Genomic DNA, 14,391 nt, shown 5'->3' with positions numbered 1-14,391 from the left:
TACATTAAGGTCACGTCTGTTGTGATTCGCAACACAAACACAAAATTAGCTTTTTGTAAGTCACTTTGAATAAAAACATCTGCTAAATATTTAAACTTAAATTATTTTACATTTATAGTAAAGGAGTTCATTTAGTTATGTGGTAAGAAGGGCTTAGCTATGTGTGAAATACATTTTTAACCTCAGCAAGGTTGAAACTTCATTTCATTTCTGTTGAAAGTTGAGTAACAGGGTAACGGCACAAACAGTGGTGACATGCTAGGGCTGGTCCTACCTTGCACGCTTCCCCTTTTACTTTTTGAAGAACCTCCACTTTTCCTCTCCGCATTGGACTCTCTAACCGATTATGAATTGTCTAGATCAATCACCTTCAAATTGTACTTTTTTTTACGCCTATATTTGAAGTAAATGTAATCAAAAAGATGTATTTGTTCGAATGGAGAACATCATCTGTTGTTTCAAATTAAGTAAAGTGAAGATTAAGCCAATCATCAGACACAGAGTCCTTTGTTCACTAAGCAGGCATCTGGTCTTTTGATGTCCTTTTTTGCCATCTGGCATGCGTGTGTGTGTTAACCACCATCAGTGAGCCTTTACAATAAAGTTAAATGTCAGTGTAATCCTGTACTTGACCTGAAGGGGGCAGCATGTACCAATTGTATTTATTCCTGGTCACCAACTGTACTTGGAAATGCTGGCGAGGATTCAGTACACCTAAATAAGGAAAATTAGATCAAACTTTTAACTTGAAATATTTTCAATATTATGTAATAGGTAATGTAATCATTACTGCCCTTTAAACATCTCTTTTCACCGTGAATACATGTTATACATGTTTCGATAGCCTTAATTAATTCCCCATGTACAACTGACTGTCACATCATACAAATAGATGATATGCTACAGCTGACATGAAATGTGGTGGGAAGTAAAATGGGATTTGGCTGTTTCAAAGGGTAATTTTTATCAGCGAGCACTGAGCCAAAAGCAACAAAGGTGGTGAACAATTTCCCTGAGCAAATCAGTGGTTTTAGACGGCAACAAAATTGACCAGGTATCTAAGGCAAGCGCAACATCATTATCCAGTCCATTCTAAGCCTGCAATCGCCTGGTACAAAAGCTCTAAGAGAAAATATGAATCAGGAAGTTGGAAAGTTGTACTGTTTCTTTAATTTTCTCTCTCTCAACCTCTTTCTCTCACTCTTTCACTCTCTCTCTTTTTGTCTTTCTAACTCATACTCTCTTACTGTCTCTGAGGGAAAACATGGCAGAGTACTCGTTACTGTTTAAATGGGGAAGTGAACCTTCATTGATAACTGCAGAGAGAAAAAAAAAAGTTTCTAAAAACAGATTATGACAAAGTGGGAGGAGTAAGGAAAATCTCTCTTTGAAATTTGACCCATGTTTCACCCCCACCACTCACAGCAAAAGGTCCTTGTGTGCAGGGCCCTTTGCGTAACCATGGAAACCCTGGCTTTAATCACAACACAGCTTCATTTCCTCATCTTGACAAGAGCGCCACATCGCCCACTATGGCTCCCCAGTCTAGCCAGTCACTCTGCACTCTCTCTCTACACACAACCCACCTCTCTCGCTATATCTGTGTCTCTTCCTCTCTCTCTCTCTGTCTCTCCTATTACAATCTCTCTTTGACTCTCGATATCTGTCTCTCTATATAGTCTCTCCCTCGCTATCTCTCTCTATTTGCCTCTCTCTTCACACACTCCCTCCCTCTGTCTGTTTCTCATACTCTCACTCTGTCCCTCCCTCCCACTCATTCTCTAGCTTTCTCTTTCTGTGTGTGTGTTTCTCTCTCTCTCTCTCTCATGCCATAATTATGTACTCTGGACTCCGCCCCTCCCCCCCCCCCCCCCCCTCTCTGTGTTTCTTTTACTCTCTCCTTTTTTTGTTATAGTCTATTTCTCTAAAGATTATGCACTGTGTTTTGCATAATTGTAAATATCTTATCATTCTGAGCGGTTGAACAATTGAGCTCACAGTATGTAGTCACATTCTTGAGAGTGCATGCTATTCTCAGCTTTTTTTGACATACAAACTTTTACTTTCATATCCGCATGCGCACATCCAGACTCACCCACACACTCTTATCTCTCACTCTGCAAGTTGGCTCATATCCTGTTCATTTGTTCCCTCCCTATCTTAACTGTGCTCTTATCCTCATTTACACTCCGTATCCGGTTCAGCTCGCTCACACACTCGCAGTACGGTTTTTATCATGCTAACTTTTGAGAAATTATCATGATAACTGCTTCTATCACGATAATTACAGTTGATGCAATGGCTGCAGATAACCTTAGAATTAGTTACATACTTTTACCAAGAGGATAGTACTGATCAGAAATGTTACTGAATGGGTCAAAACACCAGGAAACATCATACTGAGGTTTCAGTCAACACTTACTGAAGTCTGTATATGACTGCTTAAACTGTTTAAATGGCAGAGTTCTAATTGCATTAAATGATAGCTGTCTAACGTTACAGTCTCCTCAAATTAACTGTAATTAACTGAATTTCTTAACTAATTTAACTACAATCATAATAGGAAAAGGCAGACACACTCAGCTATTTATCAATTATTGTGACAACCTTAACTCGCAATATAAAAGGTCACATTGTCTGTCCTTTATCGCATCTTCAGCTTGCTTTTCTTTTTCTATCTTGTATTACCCCTTTATTTCTTATCATTTGTTGAGATTTATTCTCACTTATATTAAAGAGATTAGGCTACATTATGCCATAGCCTAAACATGTCATGTTCATATTCTCTCACGCTTTTCTCTTTCACTTACGCGTGCGCACATCAACTTATTTTCAGATCTCTCTCTCTCTCACTATCACTCTTTGCGTCTGGTCAGAATGTTTGTTTGGGCATTTTCATGATTTTCCCTCCTGCTTCACCTAAAAAATGTAGGCCCGTTAAGAGTTTATACCCACCCCCACTGCTGCCCCCTTTTTAACAAGATGTATAGGGACACCTTTCTGTTAAGGGGGGTGAATGGGGTTATAAGGCATTTTCTGGCCAATCATAGCATAGTATTTATTTTCAAAATAGGTGGTCAGAAAGTGAACTCTCCAAAAAGCTAACTGAACATAACTTTAAATACAATGAATACGACTTCCCACACAAAGATTGTCATCATCAGAATATATTATATTGTGAATTAAATACAGACCTGCTATTATTGGCCATGAGGCAGTCTGTGTAAACAAAGGCTGGCAAGGTTCTCTTCCTCAGATGCATTTCCCCCACCCTTCACCCTTCTTCCTGGGCTTGGTGTGCTTGGTAACTGGTGTCTGACACAAAGTGGTGGTAATAACTATTTCACAGTGTAACAATGTCGTATTTGGTGTTGATAGGCAGTGAGACTCTGCTATTGCTATCACTCTGTCATAGCCTCTTTATCATCACCAAATCCAAAATGATCAGTGCCAATACACAATGAGAGTAAACATGCAACTGCAGTAACCAGCAAGATGTGTTTGCCTCAGGCAATAATTATGAGGTGTGTGTGTGTGTGGGGGGGGGTCCTCAGATTACTGTAACTGCAGAGGCTCACAAGGCACACACCTCTATATTCTAAACTATCTTAGTTTAATAAGTAGTGCACCTTTTTTTGTTACATGTCATATCAGTTTTCTGCTCTAGTCAGAATATATTTAAGACCCTTAACACAGTCCCAGCTTCAAAGTAATGTGGTTGAGTTCAGCAAAGGGTTAATTATAGTTTCTGTCTTTGTGAGTTTTAATTTTATCCCAGCATGTACAGGAAATGTGCATTAGAGTGATTGTGGCCTCCTCTCCAGTTGCAAACCTCTTGAAGGTCTTTCAGCCAGCTGTCTCTCAGGGGCAGTTGATTTCACCTCGCATAGCCTGCACTGTCATTTATTTCACAAGCCTTCTCTCTCTCTCTCTCTCTTTCTCTCTCATGCTTGCTCACTCTTCCTGTGAATGTGTCTCTCACTCAGTCCTGTTATTTCTTTCTCCTCGCTGGGTCTCCTCTCTTGTTTTTTCTCCCTCCCCCCACCACGTCCCTCCCTGTGTGTCTCCCCCCTTCCTATCTGCTCAGCTTACTCCGCAGATGGCTCTTTGTTGGTGTCTCACAATGGCTGTGTAAGGTCGGCCCCGCCTCGCCATAGAAGCAGAGACACACTCTTCCACTCCAGCCACCGATGCTTGATCTCACCAGAGACATCCACTCAGTTGTCTGGAAATAGATCTGTGCCAAGTCCGGACCGGTTCCGTGCCAGGCCTGTTTCAGTGTCAGCTGCCGCCCGTTGTCTCACAGTGCTAGTGGTCTTGTCTCCTTACGCTTGCTTTTCACGAAGACGATATGCTTCATAATTTGGCCCCTAATTGCTGAATTAAAGGTGTCTGCATCTTAGTAGGCAGTTAGAGGTTTGCTGTGCTGAGCGAGAGAGAGAGAGAGAGAGAGAGAGAGAGAGAGAGAGAGAGAGAGAGAGAGAGAGAGAGAGAGAGAGAGAGAGAGAGAGAGAGAGAGAGAGAGAGAGAGAGAGAGAGAGATGAGAGAGAGAGAGAGAGAGAGAGAGAGAGAGAGAGAGAGAGAGAGAGAGAGAGAGAGAGAGAGAGAGAGAGAGACTGCTACCTCCACCACCGTCTACCATCTTATAGCTCATGCACACGGAGTCTAGTGTGCCTGAAACTTCAGGGAAACCCTTCCCAAACCCCAGCCACATGAAAGAAATTATCTGTTAGCATAACGTGTACGTCAGATCCTTGACCTATAAGGAATTACACACTTTGAGGTATTTCTTTGCCCACAGAATTCCCACAGAGCACTCCATGAAAAGTTTTTTTTGTTCTTTCATCCAGCCTTAATCCACTATGCAAGGGTCAGTATGGAGGTGTGGTAAACTGGATTTAACTCACTTGTGTTGAAAATGCAATTTAAACCCTTCCCCAGAATAAAATGTGGGTAATCTCATACTAATGCATTTGTCTGGAATGGCAAGTGGAATTATGGCAGGGATGACGTCTGTTGATAACATCTTTTTGGGCAAAAGTTGTTCATACTCATATTTCAATGAACAATGGCTTCATGTTCCCTAAACATTTGGAAGAACTCACCCTTTCTTTCATGGCATGTAGAATAGGGAATAATGTTTTGCATTTTTCAGTCAGGCACATGTTGAGTCCTGCTGGACCTTGAAACCTTGAAATCTAGTCAGCAACTGGCGGTGGAAGAAAAATAAGTTTGTGGCTAGTGGGAGGGTCTAGAGGTGAGATCAAGAGCAAGTAGAACAAGATGCTACTCCAGGTCCTCCTACACAGGTAAAGAAGAGGGTGGGCAAAGTTTGGAGGACCCTCCCTGCTGCAAAGGAGTGGAAATTTCCACTGAAAGAGGGTCATGCAGCGAGGATTACTCCCTAGAAGGTGGGAGTGTTCATTAGACACAGGGCATCTTTCTCCCTCCCTCCCACTGTCTCTCTTTCTCTCTCTCTCTCTCTCTCTCTCTCACCTCACCATCTCTTGTGCTCAGTGTTACATCTATTTTGTCCTTGCAAGGCCCTATCTCTCTCTGTCTTATATTAACAGTTTTATTTGGCAAAAGTATTTTAGTGGATGATGTTTCTAAGCAACAAGTGTAAATATTGGGATTAAATGCTGAGCTACATCAAGCAGCCAAACAAAGTTAAGGAAATGTCTGTTGTAATGGAAATGTCTGCTGTAGAGTGAGTACTGTAAGATTGCATTAAAATTACATACAACACCTTGTGTATCAGTGCTCGTCGATATAGCCTAGCTAATAGATGCTGGTTGAGCAGTGTTACATTAGTTATGCTGTTACACTCAGGGCCTCATGCTGTGTCATTGTGATGCATATACTTCCTGAGCCCCTGCATTGTCTGTGTGTGTGTATGTGTGTGTGTGTGTTGTGTCAAACAGTGGTACAGTAGATTAGATTCCTTGAAAAGAGTTGGCTTTTTAAATTCTGGATTATGTGAGGTGCGCGCGGGACCATGAGAAACCCATTTCATTCCATGCTGGGCCCTACTGTTAGGAACAATAGAGCACAGTTAGCCCACTGAGAATTCCCCCTGATTTTTCCAATTACTGTGACCCCTTTCCTCCTAATCCCGACCTTTGATCTTTACCAATCCTGGCCCATTCTTGTCTCACACGCTGACATTCCACAGGTCAGGTTGCACTCCTTTGTCTCCAAAATCAAGTGTTATTTGTTGGAATGACTTCCTTCCCTCTGCAGACCTCTCACAGTTTTACATATCCTAGCCCTTGAAATTAATCTTTCATTTAGGTTTTGTGTGTATATACAACACATTATGCTAGAACATGATTGCATTGGGCCTAATTCCATTCTTGACCTGAACTCAATGAAAATTAACAATAAATACCAACAAAATTGACTGAGTAACATAAAGCAAGAGAACTTTCAAGTGTGAAATTCACTGTTTTGTATAATTGGTGAGGTAATAATGCTGCCTCCTTTCATTCTCTCCCTTGAACTAATCCATCCATTTTCAAACCTCTCCTCAATCAAATTACCCTCTAAGCAGAAACCCATTTTTGGAAGACTTCCAATAACCATGGAAACAAATGGAGGTAGTATAGTTTCTCTGTGGAGAACACTGGGCACAGGAAATGACCTCACAAAGGCAGACTGCCTCCACTCTCTCCGATTGCACTCATTTTCCAGTTGTTGGGAGTGAGTAATGCTTGGACAAGATGCATGTTTTTTTTCTTCTTCTTCTTCTTCGTCTCTGAAAGCTACTTGTCTGGATCTGTACTGTAGACAAGCTGGTGGCCTGCTGGCAAAGACCGAGACCGTTAAAAGGACTCTGTGGTCTGCACATGGACTTAATTTACTAAATGAAAGGGCTCCTCTGTATACGGGTTCCTGTCCATTTGTGTCTAAATGAAAACATAAGCTTTAAGCGATTTCATTTATCTTCGCTGTTAGTCTTCCTTGCAGGAGCACACACACGCACAAACTGCAAGCACCACAAACTGTGAACACATTCAGTTCTGTTATCTCTCATATAATTACAGAGACCTAAGCACACACAGAGGAAACTTCCTTTTTTCTACGGAGTTGCCTGTTCATACTTCTGACTGCAACTAAAATGGTTTATATGGTGTTAGTTTTAACAGAAACAATTCAGTTAATAGATGAATAGACCTGTTGTCTTTAAGGAGAACTGCTTTCAAGTGCCTCAGGTATCCATTTGTATCCCCTTTTTCCTCGTTTAAAAATCTCCTTCCTTTCTTTTGAGAGTTAATTAGATTTAATAAAACAAGTATTAAAATTCACTATTAGTTCTGAAACATATCTACAAATTGGGAAGTGGACACCCTAAAACAATCCGTATAATTCATAACAGAACATCTCTGCTGGGATGCACAGTTATGCTTCTTATGGAGTTCTCTATTTTCATCCAGCACAAATACTCTGTGTTGTCTCTTATTCACTTACACAAATGGATATCATCCATTCCTCACTTTTCAGCCGCATTTGTATTCATTTAAACCCCATCCAGGACACCGAAGCCCACATGAGGTATTGAACCAAGCAGGCTGCAAGAAACAAAAGGACCACTTTGGCTCAACCACTGACTATGACAGGGGCCAGGGCCATCTGTGACCACCATGGGTCTTTTGTTACAAAACTTTCTGTGAGATCTTAACTGATCATGATGGGAGAGGGAGATTGTTTTATGTCTGTGCACCTGGAGTTGTGCGAATGTAAAATTCTCTACCCCCTACTGGTTCAGATTATAACGTGTCATGAGGGAAGCAGCCTTCCGTTTCATAGCCATTGTAGATCCTATTGATATACATGCATGGATTACTGTAATATGACTAGTGAGTGGTTCACAGATATGCAGATTCCCAGTGAGATTATGTATTAACAGAAGTGAGAGGGGGAATTGGAAAGGAAGACTCACCTAAAGTGGCCCCATAAAGTGGGAACTTGGTAAGTCATTACAATGCTGTAACTCTTCCGAGAGATGTTTTTAAATGGACACAAATCAGGTCAGTACACAGTTTCCATTTTACGTAATTAAGTGTGTGATAAAGTTATAAAACATGAGACCTGACCATTTTAGACCTGTTTCTGATCGTTTCCATGATTTAGAATCGACAGGCATTTATTTGCCATTGTGTGTTTGTTTGAGTGGCAAATTGTGGGGGGTTTGCTGTTATAATGTGTGTAGGCTTTGTGCTGAATGAAACAGCTGCCCAGTATGTCTCCATCTGCGTCACAATGGCCTCCACACAACATGCTAATGAAACAGTGGCTGTAAACAAAGACCCCAAAGTGGATCGCCCGGCACGTGTGCCATCAGAGCCAAAGTCTCTTGCTCCCACAAAAGCATATGGCAGGCATGGCCAACCATCTCTGGCCAGAAGAACTTATTTCATTGCAACATTCCCAAGCCCTTCAGCATGCCCCTTGGATGACTAAATATTTGACTTTGGGGGATGTTAACAACAACAGCAACAACACTGTTATTATAATGAGTTGTTTTTATGGAATTGACTTGAATACATTGAATGTCTGTCAAATTAGTAAATGTCTGTTACATACAAAAGCATCACTCTGAAAAAGCTTTCTGACTGTCTTCTTTTCCCTCCCATTTCCTTTGGTCTTTGTCTTTCAAACAAGAAAAACAGACAAGAACAGATTCATTGCTGACCCTGTGACCTGAAGTTGCACATCCACTTTCCTCCTGAAAAAATGGCAGTGGAATCCTGGTCCTGGCCTATAACGTGTCTGAACAGTGAACACAGAGGCCGCTTCCTGTAAATACACTGTTGTCTGTAATTCGGCTACAACTGAATACGTACTAAATTGGTATGTAATGTAATGGTTGTTAGACAAATTTGACATCCAAACTACTGAAGAGTCAACCAAGCCAAGCCAACCTGAAGAGTAGTTAATGCTAAGGCTGTAATTAGTTGAAGTTGTCAAATAATTAATGTCAACATGTTTAAAATTGTGAGGAAAAGAGTGTTGTAAGAAAAGAGAACTTTTTTGCAGAGGAAAGTTACTTAGCAGCAGTAGACTAAGATTTTTGGAAAGCAAGCTGTAACCTAACGTTCTAGGCGAGAGATGAATGCAGTGATTAGTGTTCTAAAATCCTACATTACACAGATAACCTGAGTCTACTTTACCACCCGCACTCCCTCAAATTTTTTTCTCATCAAGTATCGCTGCTAGTAGGAGGAGCTAGGAGGCGGGTCTTATAATAAATGACAGTGACTGCTCCAATGATATAACGCTTGAAGTCCATAGAACTTTCCGTTGTCCTATCCAGTGCTAACGTCATTATAGAGTCGCATTCACTTCTGAAGTTGTATTTAGTTTAATTCATTTCACCTCAGCTGTAAGACGCTTTGTCTCATCCTCAAGCAATATCACCACAAGGATAACATATTCTCCCTTTCGAAATATTAAAAAATCAACTATGGCTGATACTGCAGTAGATACAACTACCACCACAGAGATAACCGCTAAGGTAAGTGTACGAAAATATGACTTTACCAACCTAACGTCAACAAAGAACGTTACATTTTTAGGTAACCTAATGTTAATATTAGCTAACGTTAACGTCGAGGCAAATGTTGCCGTGCTATCGAAAATGAAGCTAGGATTAGGTTGGAACCCTTTTCAGAGATGATGTTGGGTGGGTGTAATTAAATAGTAAAGCAGCTAATTTTAATATATTCGAAATTTCCTCTTAATACGATGAGGTCTAGGTAATGTTAACAATTCTTAGGATGATGTTATCCATAGCTAATGTTAACTTGGCTAATAAACAAACGTTAAGGTTACGGGGAATTAACATGTCAATTTAAGTTACCTGGCGTTGGCAATATTGGTTATCATTTTTTTTTCTTCAGTGATTAACGTAAATCTAACTGTATATCCCAATTAGAGAACACTGCTTCCCATATGCCTTTTCATGTTTGATGAGAAGGGTTTTTTTTATTTATGTATTTAACTTTAACTCATTGATCTTGGTTGTAGTTAACGTTACGTCCTTATGGTGAACTTTTTCTGTGTATCCTCACGGTTAACGTTAAGACCTGAGAGGAATGATAGACAGCGAGGAATCAATCGGTGAATAGGCGGGAAGCGTTTCACATCAGCAAACCTCCCAGTGCGCGCGCTAAGAAATGGTCCTCGAGCCGTATTTCTTTTGTCTTCAGCAGGGAGCGCGCGGCGCGTCGTCAGTGAGGGAAGGGGGGTGTAAACCTTCAGCTGAAAAGGCTAAAGCTTTTTCTTTTTTAATCTGAGGTTAATAGCTCGATGAAACTTAAATACTTTTTTTTAAACCCATCAAAGTTAAATTAAGTAGGCCTACCTACATTTGACTGTAGTATAAAGCGTTTATATTCTGCTTTGGGTAACGTTAAAGTGGTTTAAGATAGCGTTAAATTGAATTGGCCGGATGAGAAATATTGAGAAATACTGCCATTGATATGTGCTGATTTATTAATGAAGCTAATTAATGTAACTTACAGTTTTTCATTTAGTTAACTTCCTATAACTGTTCAACATTTGAACCTTTATTCATTTGTAATATTCGCTAATACCAGCAGTTAAACTCTTAGTTAACTGAACGTTTGCCTCAACTGAAACGTGACAAGGTTAGAGATAAGTTACCTTTTTTATAGCTTTACTTAAGCTAAGTTAGCTAACGTTAGCCATTTAACGAATGCTTTCAATGGCGATTAGTCCGTTAACCAACGAATTAAGTTATTTGTGGGGTTTTTAAGCCGGTGACATTAGATTATTCATCAAGGCTTCCGAGTTACACGGAAAGTGTTACATCTAAGTTTTAAGTTCATTAACATTTCAACCATTTATGTTTTTTCACAGGACCTGAAGGAAAAAAAAGAGGTGATAGAAAAGACAGACGTGAAGGAAAAGAAAGAGGTGACCGAAGAAGTTGAGGTGGAGAAAGAGAACGGCAGCGGAGACGCACCTGCCAATGGCAATGGAACAGTGAGTAATCTAGGGGGCAGGCCCCAAAAGCTTTTGTTTCCTTCTAGTCATCGATGTGCAGGTGTTGAATTTCTCCCTCCCCTTCCAGAGTTTTTTTGTTGAGATTGACAGAGGTCCCCCTTAAAGGACAGAAATCTACAAACTTAAATGTTTAGCTTAATGCGCAACACCTTTCTGAGTTACTTCTTTTGTCCCTTATTAGACAAATGGTGCCTCACACAAGAAAGAGCATGCTGAAAAAGAAGAGGAAGAAGAAGACGATGAAGGTAAGTTTATCTTTGGGAAATTAAAAACTGATGCCTGAAGATGGGTGATGTATGTATAAACCACTCACATATTGTATAATTATTTCAAACTTCAGCTGCAGAAGCAGATGGGGAGGAGACAAAGAATGGTGAGAATGGTGCAGATAAGGAAGTTGATGGACTTGCAGTGAAACGTCCTGCTGAGGAGGAGGAGGTATTTATTTGCACATAATCACATTTTGCACAGTCATTTCAATCTTGCAGTAATTCCCTGTAATCGTTAAACCTCTTGATCTTTCAGGAAAAGGTTGAAACGAAGAAACAGAAGACGGAAGAAAAGGAGGATTCCACAAAAGCCGAAGTGGAAGCCTAGACGCAACATTGCAGCCCTGTTCTATAGCTGTCTGCTTGGTCAATTTGACCTGGTAGAGTTTGTGCTTTTATGTATATTTTACTCATTTTCTTTTGCCCAGGAAAATATTATATTGCACTGGAGTCCCATAACATCATGGCCCACTTTTTTCCTACTTTTTTTTATGAAATGTTATTTATTGGTTCAGAGTGACATTTTTAGGTTTCTCTTTAACAAAAAAGAAAAAAGTATTTTGTACGTATGAGTTCAAAGCACAATTTCTACTGTGTGTTCCGACCAGCTGATTCCGATTCAGACAAGCATCTGCACCCTCTCACAAGGTTCTGACATTTTCACGAGTGACCTCTGACTGACGGAAGACCAAAGATACGTTTTAAGCAGGGGGCTAATACATGCTTCTTAAATCCCTTTTGTTTGTGCTGCTAGTAAATCCCTCGCTTGGCTGATCTGTGCCCACAGCAGATGGCACTTACCAATGAAGGGGTCTCATGGAGCCCAATCAAAAATGAAATAATTGCTATCCTCCCTTTCGGGGGCGTCGGCTGGCATGTATTGAGCGTATCAGCCCCTCTTAAATCTAACAATTTGGTTTTTTTTTTTTTTTTGTTCTCTATCCATTTTGGTCAGATTCTACCTTTGGTATCCATTGTACAGTTTTGTCTCGGATTACATTTCCTGTTTGCAATTTACAGCAGAGTTCTGAAGTTTTAAGTCTACAGTCGCTACAGTGGTCTTAAACCGAACAACATGGCAGGTCTGGTGCTCTCAGCTGTTTCCGAGCAGTTTTATGGATTGTGTTTTTGGTTGCTTCGACCACTGCTCTGTATATTCTGGATCTGGATTATAAATAAATCAGTCTTGTCTTTTTAGTTTGGCGTGGGGTGTTTTATTATTGCATGTTGACACATTACACAGTGCTTACATTTCATATAGCAGAATTTGACCTATTGACTTGATATATATTTTTTAAAACAATATTCTTAAACGGTATTTAGGAGCAGATTAAACTTGTACATGCTGTAGAATGATCCAGACGGTATCTGGTAAGAGCATGCTGTCTTTATTTGAAATAGCCATACGTAAAGTATGCACAGGAAGATTTTGTTAGCACTCAAAGGAGTAGAAGTGCTTTTGTATACAGTGATTTCAATATTTTTGATTGATGGCTTGATGATAATGAGCTCAAAATGATCACTGTACTTTCTATGCTACCTCTGAATGGGTGAGAAGACAAAATTAAAAGCAGCATAGTCCTATTCATGGCTTTTTCAATATACTGTGCAAATAGGCTTTCTCATTTTAAATGAATGTTTGTCTCCACCTAGTGGGGATAATCTGCAGTAGGATGACGACTTCAATTCATCTTGTTTGGATTACATTCAGTGTTTGAGAATCCACAATTTTTGCACAAACTCCTGGGAGGGCAAAAAAAAAAATCTTAAGAGACAAAAACAATACATTCCCATCACCAAACCTGAATTGTCCTGCTTATGACGATCTTTAAAACATATAGGTCTTGCTGATGATGTAACACAGATTTTTCCTTCATCAATACCTCACAATATAAATCCACCCTGAATTCGCCTTGTTTATACGACAGTCTTAAGCCTTAAACTTCATAGTGTGTTTGCCCTATAGGTAAAAAAAAATGTTGACCATAAGACTTGTAACACTTCCTAGACAGCTGTCACTCTTGAAAACGTCCACAGCGCATCTAGGCTCCAGTGACAAATGTTTGTAGAAGTGCCAACATCCCATATTCCACTGCTGATGTCACATGTAAGACGGAATGCTGAGGATGGCTTTAACTCTTGGATATCACAAGAAAAAGTCGCAGCATCAACAAATATCACCAAGCTCATCAGTCATCAAGTGGTCCAAAAGCCAACGGTAGTGCATTGTTTCCTTGCTTTAAGAAATAGAGTTAGTTAATAAGCAAATTGGCTTGATTTTGTACATATACCCTTCCTTGTTCATAGGCTGGCTATCTGGTGACTACAAGAACCTCAAGAATAGTCTAATGCTTGGCAGCATGTGAGGTGAGAAATCGAAAGGACGCCTCTTTGTAGAGAAAAAAAAATCTCCATTAGCTCTCAAAAGCTCCCTTAGAGCTCTCTCCATGTGCTCTGTCTCTATGCTCAGCAGTTATCAGGCACACCTTCCTGTTTGTTTCTTGAGCCAACAGCCCAACAGTTTGTGGGTTCATGTTTGTTTGTTTTTTTTTTTTTTTGTTGTTTGGTCTTTTGGTTCCTCCTTGGGCTTTGGACGGTTCCACATTGACAGCTGATTCACACCCGAGTCTCAACTTCAACTCTGCCTGATGACGACAAGAATGACTGTCACTACAACAATTACGACAGAACCTGGGTGACCAGGGGTTGAAGTGCACCCTGATACAGTGGGCAAAGGGGCGAGTGAGGGGGAGGACTCCATGGTGTATGTCTGTGACGGCATAAAACGCCACATACTGGAGATGGTTTCAATGGTGACATGATGGGGAGCAACACTGAGACCACACAGCTGCTTTTCAAATACTTTGACAGCTTTGTTAATGCATTATGTATTGTGTAGTAAAGGAATGAATCATTTGAAAATTAGACCTACTGTTTACTTAATCTTCAGGTACTAGATCAACCAGGTGATGTTTAGTGTCCAGATTTCTTCTTCACTGCACAGTGTTTATGAAGTTGTCGATGTTAACAAGTAAAACAACATGTGTTTGGTATACCAAAAAATAACAGTATGCAATTTTGTATCTATAT

The 14,391-nt window shown here is 40.2% G+C and overlaps 1 protein-coding gene across 1 annotated transcript; it reads left to right on the top strand.

The window, feature by feature from the left end:
- Window positions 1-9,385: 9,385 nt before the first annotated feature.
- LOC308371129 (uncharacterized protein) lies at window positions 9,386-12,367 on the top strand. Its single transcript, XM_080845919.1, has 5 exons — window positions 9,386-9,518; window positions 10,886-11,011; window positions 11,214-11,277; window positions 11,373-11,470; window positions 11,558-12,367. The coding sequence occupies exons 1-5, from the start codon at window positions 9,468-9,470 to the stop codon at window positions 11,627-11,629; spliced, it is 411 nt and encodes a 136-aa protein (XP_080702045.1). The 5' UTR covers window positions 9,386-9,467; the 3' UTR covers window positions 11,630-12,367.
- Window positions 12,368-14,391: the final 2,024 nt, after the last annotated feature.

The sequence above is a fragment of the Sprattus sprattus genome (genome assembly GCF_963457725.1).
Source record: "Sprattus sprattus genome assembly, chromosome: 10".
NCBI classification, from domain to species: domain Eukaryota; kingdom Metazoa; phylum Chordata; class Actinopteri; order Clupeiformes; family Clupeidae; genus Sprattus; species Sprattus sprattus.
The sequence above is the reverse complement of the archived record's forward strand: the minus strand, read 5'-3'. Positions and strand labels throughout refer to the sequence as shown.

What these genes read in the sequence shown, in the direction of transcription:
- LOC308371129 (XM_080845919.1), top strand. Translation starts at nt 9,468, where the DNA reads ATGGCTGATACTGCAGTAGATACAACTACCACCACAGAGATAACCGCT. An exon ending in GGAAGAAGAAGACGATGAAG is followed by an intron (nt 11,278 to 11,372) that starts GTAAGTTTATCT and finishes TTCAAACTTCAG; the next exon opens with CTGCAGAAGCAGATGGGGAG. An exon ending in GTCCTGCTGAGGAGGAGGAG is followed by an intron (nt 11,471 to 11,557) that starts GTATTTATTTGC and finishes TTGATCTTTCAG; the next exon opens with GAAAAGGTTGAAACGAAGAA.